This window comes from Toxorhynchites rutilus, chromosome 1 (genome assembly GCF_029784135.1).
Source record: "Toxorhynchites rutilus septentrionalis strain SRP chromosome 1, ASM2978413v1, whole genome shotgun sequence".
Taxonomy (NCBI): domain Eukaryota; kingdom Metazoa; phylum Arthropoda; class Insecta; order Diptera; family Culicidae; genus Toxorhynchites; species Toxorhynchites rutilus.
Genome location: NC_073744.1, coordinates 22,796,311 through 22,809,584, shown reverse-complemented (window position 1 = coordinate 22,809,584; position 13,274 = coordinate 22,796,311). Strand labels below are relative to the sequence as shown.

The following is a 13,274-nucleotide window of genomic DNA, read 5'->3' as shown; positions in this document are numbered from 1 at the left end:
ATATTCACTGTATATATGTATATTGTGCTCCCTTGGCCGAGTGGTTAGCGTCATAACTAACATGCCGGGCGTTCGGGTTCGATTCCCGTTCTGGTCGGGGGAATTTTTCGTCAAAGAAATTTCCTCCGACTTGCACTGTGATCACGCGTAGTCTAGAACTTGCCACTCAGAATGCATTCAAGGCGTGTTATTTGGCATAGAAATCTCAACTAAGTACTAATAAAAATGACGCAAGTAATACTACGTTGAGACGGCGAAGTTCCTCTAGGAACGTTAGTGTCATTGAAGAAGAAGACTGTATATTCATTATGAAATGAGTACACTATTTCAATATTATTAGATGAATCAACTTCAATTTTCAATTTTATATCAGCAAATTTATGAAAGAAAAATTTACCAAAGAAAAACTTTGGAAACATAAAAAATTCAATAACAATTTAATTCTTTTTTTTGTTTTAGTGTTGTTTTTTTGTTCGATTTTGAATGAGAGTTTTTGATTTTTTATGTGTTCTATCTACTACTTCGAAATTGTTTGTGGTTCACCGCGTCTAACTCAAGATCTTTTGCGGACAATATTCCTATATTTTACCCATTTTCCATCGCCCGTGATGATTTACTGAGGCATTCCACCAATCAACCCGGAATTTTCGAGAGTAAAAATAATTTCATGTTTTTGGTTTAGCTGAAACTTTGCCAACTTGTGCGACACTGGGTACGATGTCATTTTACGGTATTAGTTTTTTCTTAATATGATCACGACTAATTTTCGAAAAGGACTGTTGGCAAAATGGTATCATTTCAGCAACTAAACTATGATTATGAGCAACAAAACGGAATGATTTGTTTTTGCCATTTTAAAATTTGCACGTTTTTTTTCACTAAAATTTCTAACTCAAATCTATAATACCTACAAAATTCTCAACAAAGAATGAAATGTAGGAGTGTCAAGGTTTATTCCGAAAAAAGGTGAAAAAATCTCAAAATTTTGCAAAAATTTCTCACTCAAAAATTATAGGACCTACACAATGTTGGTTAGAGAATGAAGTGTAGGAAATAATTTAAAAAAACACAGAAAAAAAATATTCTGAACATTGAAATTCATTTTTCTCAAAAATATGTTGTTTTTAAATTCTGAAAAAATGTGTATTAATTTCCAATACAGTTATCCATACATCGGAAGAAGGGCACTTCTGCAGGGAAAAAGTTTTCCTAACAACAACTTTTTCATGTTTTTTTTCTCGAAAAATTACTCTCAATGTTTAAATCGTAACATTTTAGTGTGTAGATTATCAAAATTGATATATTCTGCAAACTTTTTCCTATTCAGAAACACGCCAAGAACATGTCAAACGCGAAAATTTACAAAATTTTACGAGTAAAACATTATTTTTCATTATTTCAGGAGTCTCCATACATAAATGCCATATATTCCAGAAACTATGAAATACAGAAAGTTGACGTCTTCATATTTTCTAAAACTTTGTCGAATACACTACATCACTATCTTGACTTTAAACAAAATAAGGATTAGTTGTATTTTTTTCAAAGTTTAAAAAAGTATCATGAATGTAGTAGCATGCGAAAAAAACAGTTAATCAATTGTTAGAATATGGGTTGCATTTCAAACTAACAATTCACTGTTTGTTTGATTTTTACACGGATTTTGAAAATTACCTAGTTTATTTTTACGCGGATTTTGGAATTTACGCGGATATGTCAGAGGTATATTTGTGCAAATCGGTTGTATGACTTATGCGCCACGCTGTATAACATTACCTGAGACAGTATTTCGATCAAATAATCCGTTTTGGCATTATAGTTTTTTTCAGAAATTTAAAATATATCGTGATCGTATCTAATACGTTGAGCCCCGCGAGCCCCGACGCGTCGGTCCCTGGGGGCCGAAGGTGAGCTTTTTTGGTAGAAAAGCGCTGACTGACTGGGACTGACAGTTACAAAATAAGAAAATAAAAATATATATGGTTTGTTTTCGGATGTTTTCCAAAATGTTACTACTTTTTAGTCAAATTTCTGACTATTTTCTACTTATACAATAAATATCTTTGGAAGCTGCGACCGGTACTGGTATTTTGAAAACGCTCTCGATGCGGGATGAATGGAATGCGCAGCAAGAAAAATTAGGGGCTCAACGTGTTAAAAAACTAATACCGTAAAATGGCATCGTACCTAATGTCAAACAATTTGGCAAAAGTTTCAGCTAAATAAAAAATATCAAATTCAAATGGTTCCGTGTTGCTTGCTGGAATGCATCTACTTCAGAAATGGGTCTATTTCGTTGCGTTTTGGAGGGGCTGACGGAAAAATGGCGAAATAATCGGATTTTGTTTTCGTAATTATTGAAATTGTTTTTGTTTGTATTTGTTTGTATGGTTTTGGAACCAAGAGCGCTATATTTTTTATAATTTTTTTTGAAAACTGAGGTTTTTTTTAAATAAAATATCCTAAAACCAGAGAGATGTTTTTTTTTCATCTTTGAGTCATAATTTTTTAAAATTAACCGATGGTCCAAAAATCAGTTTTCCCCCCTTTTTTACAAAAAGGTTTTTTTTTCAAAAAATTATAATTAATTATAAAAAAATAAAATTATATACAAAAAACTATCGAACCGCTGTATCGATTCAGATGATCGACATATCACATTGAAGCCAATAAGCTAATGTAATCAAAAATTACGAAAACAAAATCCAAAAAGGGGAAAAAAAAATTTTCGGGTTGCTCTAAAATGAAAATGGACACCCCAATGAAAAAAATTAAAAATACGAGTCTAATATTTTGCAATAAGAAACAAAACTACAAATTTTTACGAAAATCAGAGATCCGCTATATCGGTTTGGCATGGAATGGTTGTATACCAATATTTAAAAATTCGTTATTTTTGAACCGCTTGATAATGAACATTATTCTGCACTCCAAATGTCTGCTTTTCCTTTACGATTTTTAGTTTACGAGGTTTTCGAGGTATTGAGACAAAATAGACCTTAGCTGTTAGCTCATTGTTGAAAGGTTTTGGTACTTTATTACATTTTTCTCAGAAAGAATCGCAAAGGCTTATCTGTTAGTTTTTGAGAAATTGCATTTTTTTCTGCTTAAGGGGGGACCCCTGTCTGCATGATGGAAAAATAAGGAATTTTCATGATTTTTTTTTTCGGATGATAGGAATAAAGTGAAGGGTTGGGGTATTTTGGTTATCGTTTAAGGTATATTTGCAGATGTATTTTCCCTTTTCTGAGTGCACGTATAATTATTATTACGCTGTTGACAGCTGGATGCGTAGGCGCTATCTGAAAATCGATACTTTGCTGGTAGTATCGGTTCCGAAGCACCGGGGTGTATTAGAACGACTTCCTAATAATATTCTAGCATTGGCACAAAACATTTCATCTTTGGGCAGAAATAATGCTTTTTTGTGTGCTGGAGGGTCAAATGAGCACATAATGAGCTTTTTAAAAAGCTTTAAAATGTTTGTATGCATGAGAGCAGACATCTATTTCTTTTTTATACAAAAAAGAAATAAAGAAATTGTATGAAAAAAAGTCCATACGATGTCAACGGGGATCGAACCAAGGCCAGATGGAATGCGAGGCTGTTTAACAAGACCACGCTATCCAGTTAATGTGTCACATTAACCCGAAAGACAGTTACCCGAACAACAGCTACCCGAAAAACATTCACCCGAATTCCAAACACCTAAATGTAACAAATACCCAAATGAACATTTACCCGAATGTGACATTTATCCGAATGCGAAATATACTCGAATACGACATTTACCCGAATGCAATATTTATCCGAAAGTGACATTTACCCGAATGTAATATTTACAGCTATATTTGATAAGAAGCAGTTTTCATATTTAATAATGATGATATTTGCTTGGTGCGTTACGTTTGCCCGGTAAATTTTTGCATTGAAATATGAAAGATATATCTCAAAGCAAAACTTAACCGGGCAAACGTAATGCACCAGGCAATCGTATACCGTTCGACGCTCGCTAACACTCGGTCGAACCTAACTAAAGGGTCGTCTTCTATGTTTTAAACTAACCGGGCAGTCGGTGATACACAGGTTTGCCCCCATTACATTGATCTAAGAAAAAAAATCCTCACGAAATAATAAATACATGATAAACATTGCACTACGGTGGCGTAAATACGTAAGTACCATTTTTTCTTGTCAATTTTTTTTCCCATTTTCACGGTATTTATGCTTTTTTATGTTAAAATTATCTGGTTAATTTTCGAAATATTGCATGGCCCGTGCTCATTTCTGTTCATCTCTCATCTGCTCATCTCATAGCCTTAAAGAACAATACATGTTAATGTTAATCGTACCTACACTAAATTTTAAAAATTACACAGCGAAGTCTTCAACATCATTTTCAAATTTTCTCATTACAATTCCTCATTTTACTTTGTATTTTTGTTGCTCTTTCATGTTTTTCTGATTTAATCTTACTTATTAACAACAGATTCGACAAAACTCATAATCTGATTTGTCGGAATTTTTCCTTCTTCATTCGGGTACATATTTCATTCGAGTAAATTTTGCATTTGTTGTATTTGGCTATTTGTTACATTCGGGTAAACGTGTTTCGGGTGAATGGGACACAACCGTTATCCACATTGCTACTGGTGTTGTAGTATAATTGTGTGATAATATTACACCTCATTACAGAATAAAGTTGGAAAGTGTCTTCTAAGAGTAAAAAGAAGAGCATAAACGAGAATCTATATCTTTCTCGGTCTGGGCGATGTCTGTTGTTTCGCTCGTTCATATTGATCTTATATTGCTCTAGCATATATGTTATACAAAATGATATACTAGTATTGAGGAGTAACGCATTTTCTGTTATTTTTAGGCTCATTTAATGTAATAAATCGGGATGCCAAAACATGTGCTAAGCATTAATTTTGGGTGTAGAGCGTTTCATAGAGGTTTTTAAAAATTTGGAAAATTGCGAAAATGGCGGCCATTTTTGAAATCATTAATATCGAAAAACGGCTATGTAACGCCAATTTTTAGAAAAAATGTACCTTTGGAACCTCCGCTTCAGTTGTTGGTGATTTTTATCGTCCCACTCCCCTTCCAATTTGAGATGCAATCTGTATCAACACTAGTGTTGAGTTTATCTAGCTCACCATGAGCGAAAAATCAATGATCCAAAACACTTCTCGGAGTGTATTAATGGAAACGATAAATTCCTGAAAATACGAAGCTATAAATGTTTGATGATGTACAGATATGAACGATGATTAGATCTTTGATTGATAAACTAAATTGTCATTCTGTAGACATTTCACTTGAGAGTTATATTCAACCATACTGTTAGAAACCATACTAAAAAAATCTTGTTTCTTTCCAGTGATCAGCAAAGGCCAGAGCGAAACAGCCCGGTACCGGTTCCTGGCCCGTACCGGCGGTTACGCCTGGGTAGTGACGCAGGCGACGCTTATCTACGATAAGCAGAAGCCTCACAGCATCGTTTGCGTCAACTACGTCATCAGGTAAGTGAACACTTGTTCCCTATTTTTTTCTGGCATTCTGGCCAAATACATACCTGTCAAAAACGAAACCCAACTGTCAAAGAAAACCGCGCGCGCGCTCGGCGCCGTCGCCTGATTTATCGACACAACTGCGACGGAACGGCGGGACCAATAATAATAGTGGTCCTCGGTGGACCGGTTTTTGTTTGGATTTTTTTTTGCGGTGAGCGTGTGTGTATGTGTGCGCGCTTTAACAAAAAATGACAGACTGCTATTTTTAAGGTATAATATTCACGTTGGGACACGTGTTATGGTGCCCAGATTCCCGGGAAATCGTATAAATCATTGAAAACGATGGAAATATTCACGAATTCGTCACGATGTCAGCCACCGTTGTTGTTGGCTAGGAAATGGTGTTTTTACGACCACTCCTGAGTGAGGAGTGGAGCGGTAGGTCGTTTGTTGGGCGGGGTGTATATGTGCTAATCGCGTGATATTTACGCACCTTTCCGGACCCGTCGTGTTGTGATTTTATTTCACACGTCCGGTCTACGTGAAATGCGAACACGCAACGACGAAACAGTGGCGCGAAGGACGCGTATGTCTAGGATTTGGGTTAATTTTCCCGGGATGCGATAAGACTGGAATCTTGATTTCCGCGGTGGTGACATCGAAAATGGGTTTATTGCTAATGGTTCATAAATTTTGTTTGGCCGAGTCGATAATTACCATCCGTCTCCATATTCATTCTTCACGGTTGTTGAGTAACAACTTTCGAATTGTGGCATACACAATAATATCCACGATTATCTCTAAGCACCGGAACAAATGTCAAGCACTTCCGCTGGGAGAAATTTTCCACAAAACCAAATGGAACTTTGACCGTTTTATGGTCCTCTTTCCAATCTGAGAATCATTACAAATCATCCCAGGCGGAGATATTTCTCCGCTTGGGACAGATTCTACGACGACGACGGGTTTTGTCGTTTGTGCATTTATTTTCTTTGTTGTGCCGTTGCAGCTTCCTTTTTTTTGCGAGGTGAATGAACAAGTTTCTAAGTTGCATCACTTTTGATTCCAAAAAAAAAAAGCATTTTCGCAGAGAGGATTACTTAACCGAGAGCTCGCGGGAAACAGTTTCCGTGCAAGTTCGTTATTTCGAACATGTCGGAAAATGATTTTCCCACCAACTTCAAATGAGCTGACACCATTCTTTGTTTGGTTGTTGGTTTGCTGTTTCATCGCCGCAGAACAAAGGCGCGCATCCTTTTGTGTTATCCTTCCCAGGAATAGCACCACGCGCGCTTATCGAATGCCCACCAATCGATGATCGGAGGAGCATCGCAGTTTTTATGATTATTTGCATTGCGAGATATGTTTATGCTTCAACAGTTTCTGCCCCTGCTGTAATGAGATAGCTTGGACCTGGACCGAACGATGAGTGAGTGGTTTGTGTTTATGGCTTCGTAGACTCCCCCCCCCACTTCCCTTCCGCCGAAGACGTCGCTACCATGACCATGGGCATGGGAATGTGGGTTGTTAGCTGGGGTTGATTCCCCAAGGTGCAATAAGTGGCAGCAGCAGAAGCAGTAGCAATAGTGGACCACCGCCACTCTGAAGGCGCTGATGAGGATGCACGATGTTGACTTGTACGGCTACTGACTACTACTGCAATGGAGAGGGGCAAAAATGGTTATTTATTTTTATGGCAGTCGGCAGCGATTACCCCGCTTTAGTGGTGGCAGTTTTTCATGCACTTATCATTCGAAGGGACGTGAAAATGGTATCGAGCGTTTTTTTTTTGGATAAAAAAGGTTGTAAAGTGGTTGACTTTGTAATGGTTTTCTTCCGAATGAATTGTGGTTGGTATGTTATTCCTGTTCAAATAATTTCCACAAATACATTTTTTCTTTAAATATTTGTAGCAAACAATTCGTGATTTTCACTGATGTTTTTTTTCACAGAAACTGTTCCTTGCAGAATCGGTCAAAAACGGCCGATTATAGCCCTACTTCATATTGCCCCCTTTTTTCAAACTTTCTCCAAATGATGGTGACTACCCAAATACATATTTTTTTGTTTTTATATGACCTTTTTTGAGAACATTCGGCACCTATAATTGGAGACACTTTCTTCACAGAACCATATGTGTAATCAAAATTTGCAAATAAAATTTCTGGACACGATGGACCACAAAAAAATTCGCTTAGTATTCGTTTAAAAACTCCCAAAACTCAGATAAATGTATATAACCTCAAGCTCGATTCATTTTGAAATGAAATCTGTTTATCTAGACTATTTGGAGTAGTAATACAGCACGGTTTATTTTTATCAAGTTTTGAGATCCAATTAATTGTTTCTCTGCGAAAAATATATTCTTATAAATCTACATGTAATGTACATAAGTCCTTATCTTCAACTTGGCCGTTTTCAAGATGTGTCAAATTTTAGGCCTGTATACAGCAGTCTCACGAGAAACAGAAAATAAAGCTCTGATCTTCCTGCAAATCTCGAATGTTTATTCCTTTCGAAAAATTTTAGAAACGGTTTCTTCTAATTTGCACCCGTTTTTTCTTGGAAGGTCTGAAAATTTTGACTAAATACTCTCACGTAAAATGTTGAAGAAAACAAGTTTTTTATGGTTTTCGAGATGTAATAACCTGCTTCTATCATTTCTGAAACCCGTTTTTTACATAACATGTAAATATTTCAGGAACACTTTTTTTTCTTTGTAGAGATGTTTTCTTGTTCTTAAATTTTTGCCGATTTTGATGAATATATTTTTGACTCACAATTTTGTGTCTCCATTGATTCAACATATTGCTTCGATAGAGAATACTTAAAACTCTCAAAAATGAAATTCTAGGTGTTCCTGAAATGTTGATATGTCATGTAAAAACATCTGAACATTCAGAAAAAATTAAAGCTGGGGTCTTTGTAGGTTGATAATTTGAAAAATCACGAAAAACAAACATATACAGGTCGGACTCGAAGTTGTTGTTAGAAAAGCTCTTTCCCTGAAGAAGTGCCCATCTTCTAATGAATGAATGAATTGTTCGAAATTCTAAGGGCTATTCATATTTATTTTTTTCAGAATTAAGAAAAAAACATATTTTCGAGAAAAATGAATTTTAGTTTTCAGTGTCTTTTTTTTCCAAGAATTTTTTTGATATTTTTTAATTGAAACTTTAAAAAAATACATATTTCATTCTTTAACCAACAAAATGGTCTTAAAGTTTTTAAATTGAGATTTTTCGAAAAACAAAGTTGAAAGAAACTCAAATTTAAAAAAAAAACTCACTCAAAAAACTATAAAACCTGCTAAATTTTAGTTCAGGAATGAAATGTAGAAAATTATGTATGTTTTAATTGAAAAAATATAAAAAAAAATTAAAGAAAAAAAATTGCCAATTAGAATTCCTTTTTCTCAATTTATTTTTTTAATTTTGAGAAAAATAAATATGCATAGTCCTTACAATTTCCAATTTTTTTTTTCTAACAACTTTCTCATGTTTTCTTTAAAAAAAATACTATTAACCCCTTCGCGTACGATCTAATTTTCAAAAGAGCGGACCAAACCCAAACGCTTCAATGGGTACCTCATTGAGTAATTTCACTACTCTGCTGAGCGTCTTAGCGCCTTGTGTTATGCTAGCACACCACGAGAGAGATTCGATGTTGTACGTGAAAGGATTAATGCCTAACTCGTAACATTTTTATGTAATTATCGCAATTTACATATTCTGCAAACTTTTTTCTGTTTAGAATCAAGTCAAAAACATGTCAAACGCAAGAATTTACGCACAAAAATGCCATGTATTCCAGAAACTAAAAAAGATATAAAATGGATGTCTTCGACGAAAGTGCATATTCTAATAAATTAAAAAAAACAGAATAAAAACAGAAAAACTTGAAATATATAAACCCAATTTTTTGGGAAAATAATTTTTTCTTTCAACAAAACAGAACAGAAAAAGGTTAAGGGAAATCTAGATTTGAAAAAATCATAGAAATTTTAACATATCTGAAATATAAACAATCATTTGAAATCTGCAATAAAAAATAAAAACTCAATAACATCTGCAAAAACACTTATTTTCTTCAAAAATGAGGGAAGTAAAAAATAAAATAGAAAGGTTTGAAAAATAAAACAAACCCGAAAAAAATAGAGAAAATATATAAAAACATAAAATTTATGAAAAATGAAACATTGGATAATCGGAAAATGGATTTTTTTGAACAAAATATGAATAGTCAGAAAAAAATCGACAACAGGAAAATAAGAAAATTTTAGATAGAAACTGGGAATGGCTTCAGAATGATCTTAATAATGCAAGCAGCCAGGAAAACAGGAAAAAAATATAAAAAATTAGTACTTAGTGAGTGAGTACACAGCGGTGCAGTTTATATGAGGCTTCCATTGTTATAATAATTATAACAGAATTATAACAGATGTTTTTTGTTACTTTGTAGCAGAGTGTGAGTGAAAAAGTGAGGCTGGATCATGTCAAACTATATTTCGTTCTGAATATAAAAATTGCAAAATTAATATAAAAACCGAATGAAAAATTTGCTCCGATTTTGCTCATTCATATAAAAAAATCTTAATCTGTCAATTCGTAATTTAATTATTCGTAATTATCCCATCGTTGGAACGATTTTTAGTATGTTACGAGCAAATGAAAGGTATTCGAAGAAAATATTTTGTTTGTATAAAAAATAGACATCATGTCTGATTTATGGTGCTTATCGAAATGCTTACTATTAGCTGAAATTTTCCATTGTTTTTTTTTGTTTTTGATGTATTTTTATACGATTTTTTTCAAATGGCCTGACTTTTTCTTACAGCAATATGTATTTATTTATTCTTTAGATATTCAATTTTTTTGTACTCATTTTCTAAAATTTGTTGCTTTTGTTGTTTTGACCGGTTTTCGATCTTTGTCCAAAAAATATGTTTTCATAACTTTCTAGCGGAAACATCGAGTTGCGTACTGAATGTTTTATTCCAGGGAACCAACTTTTAAATAAGTATACAACTTATTTATTTTTTTGGGGTTTTGGATATCGAAGAAACGCAAAGCTTTTTTTTTCGGGAAAACTTTTTTTGTCAAATATTTTAGATATTTTTTGGTTAAAAAATACAATTTCGGGAAATTTTAAAATTTGGTAAAAATATTTTTTTTACTTTTCCGTCACGGCAGAAAAGTGTTCTCTGGATCAGGAGAATTATTTTTTCTTGTTGACCACCTCAGCATTGGCCAATTTTATCATTCCACATCAACGTGTGGAAACTAATTTTTGAAGTATTTGGTTAAAGAATCAACACATTGTGAGACCCCAAAATTTGGTAATTTGTCATGGCACATCCGCATGCCACAATTGAAGGAATTAGGTCGTTGTTTCTCAGTTATTAAATGAGCTGAGTGATAGTGATTTGGAAAAATATAACTCAAAATTTCATTTAGAGTTATTTTAGCTGTGTATGTTCTATTGAATTTCCCATTTGTAACTCATTAAATTTCCACAACTTTTGTTGTGGTTTTCGACCGAATGAATCCTTTCAAATTTCAATAGCTCAATAAAAATAGTCCCAACAAAAATTCTCCATGTGGATGAGCGATGTGCAATTTTGAAATAAAAAGTACTAAAAGAACTTTAACTGCCTCAAGTCGAAAAACATTTCAAGAAAACACTTATGATTTTGTGTGTGTGACATTAATTGATTCATTTCAAATCCCTAATGTCAATTCCTTGTCAATCTTCACCTCTACCAATAATCATAAACTAAGATTTTTGTGATAATTAATGGCCGATAACATGGAATACATTTTGTAAAAACAAACTTTTATATCATTTTTCCCCGAAAACGCTCTTGTTCGATTCTTTTCAATACAAGCCGACAAATCCCAAATGGTTTTGTTGGCGCTGAGCAAAACCTACCACCACTTAACATAAAATGTTCCTTCCCCGTGAGAGATGACATAAGCAATTTGGAACAAATTATTCTTAGCTTGCGCGGAAGAAAGAGCGGCAAACAAATTAAACCAGAAAACAGCTTCATTAACCGGTAATGTTGTCAAACATGCCATTTCCCAAGCTCTCAATTCAAAAACTCTGTTGCTGTGGGGGAACCATGTGGCAGTGTTTCCAACCGGGTGAGTTCTGTTGTTGATTTAATGGAAAATATTTTTTTCCCGCTTGATGTGTTTCTCATCTCTCACATGCTAGAAATACCAACGTTATGTTTGTTGGTATATTTTTTCTTGCCTGCTTCCAACCGACCATTAACTTAGAGGATTAGCGTTTGAATGACTGCCTTTAAATAAACGCTACAACAAAGGCAAATTAATAGGTATGGCACGAAAATAAACTCGACTCTAAAGTGTTGCGTCGGAAATGTGATATTGGGAAGTGCTGTGCGTTTGCGTTGAGTATCTGTATCAAGCTTGGGATATGATTCGGATGGAACGAACCGTGTCGGAAGCCGCGTCTCGTCTGCAAGATATTGTTTCGTTTTTTCTCATACTTCATCCTGAATTCGTCCCTAATGGTTGACATGTTTATTTGAACCAACTGCAGCGCAAGCGGAAAATTCTCGGCGTAATAATTCGGCGTAATAGTTCCGAGGCCATCTTCACCAGTTCGTAAATTTGGACATGTTTAGTGTGACGAATTTATTAGGATTTTTACTCACTTTTTCTCTGTTTGGCTTTGGGGCAGCCTTACGGCATCTGTCGGATCCTCTGTCCATCATTTGAACCTCCATTTGCTTATGGGATGGGTGACGGCACAGTTCCTCCGAGCGGTTCCGGCGCTTGAAGCACCGGAATGTGTGTCGTATTGGAAGGTAGAATTGCGCGATGTAATCGTACCCTTGTTTTGTTACCCCACTGAGATCACGATGTGAATAATGTAAGCGAGTCGGTACTGACCCCTCATCAGTGACGAGAGCATTGCCATTGGCAATGCGGTGCGGTGTTACCTTCAGAATATTTTACAGTGATAATTTTGCATTTGAAACCATGGGAAGTTTTGGTATTAGAGGAACCAAACAATCACGACACAACTAAAATGTTTTATGGGGTGAATAAAATATTTCCCGAGAATAAGAATAAAAATAAAGACTATATAAACGGACATTCGGCAATGTAGGCATCGATTATCCATAACACTTTTTACGCAACACTATCTTAAAAAAAAATTATAAATGGAATTGAGGTACATTTTTTTGCAAAAACAAATTTTCTGTCTCAGGCACACATTTTGTACCAGTTGCTGAAATGAAAGGAGTCTGAAAAAATAGAGTAAAAATATATATAAAAAAATGAAGATGACGATCAATTGACGAAAAAACAGAGCGTGATTCGTAGCGCATTAGTAAAGCAGTTGACATTTCTGATAGTTGATCAAAGGGTTAAATTATGATTGAATCTTGAGTGATGTTTCTGTTTTCTATTTTCAAAAAAAAAGAAAGAAAACATGTGAATAAATCTGTTCCTATAGTCTTTGCTGTTCCTTAATAGCAGCGAATCTAAAACAAATGATACGTTTAAAGTTTTTTTGTTCGTTAGTTTGAAAAACTTGCAACTATGTGAATGAAAACTTGCTTTCCATAGTTTTGGCTAACGCTGATTTTGAGTGTGAAAAATCCTGTTGTACAATTTGTAATTTCGATCAATCCTTTTTTAGAACGATCAGCAACTCGGGCTCGTCGCAACCCCACCACTCCTCTAACACAAAACCAACACAAATTCCAAGAAGAATATC

General features: G+C 34.6%; 1 protein-coding gene across 2 annotated transcripts in view; it reads left to right on the top strand.

The window, feature by feature from the left end:
* The window catches only part of LOC129779369 (protein similar), a 355,482-nt gene that overhangs the window by 107,179 nt on the left and 235,029 nt on the right, over positions 1–13,274 (top strand). For both annotated transcript variants that reach the window (XM_055786797.1, XM_055786807.1), the window contains exon 6: positions 5,384–5,525. In XM_055786797.1, coding sequence (XP_055642772.1) covers positions 5,384–5,525 — 142 coding nt within the window. The remainder of the gene's footprint in view (positions 1–5,383; positions 5,526–13,274) is intronic.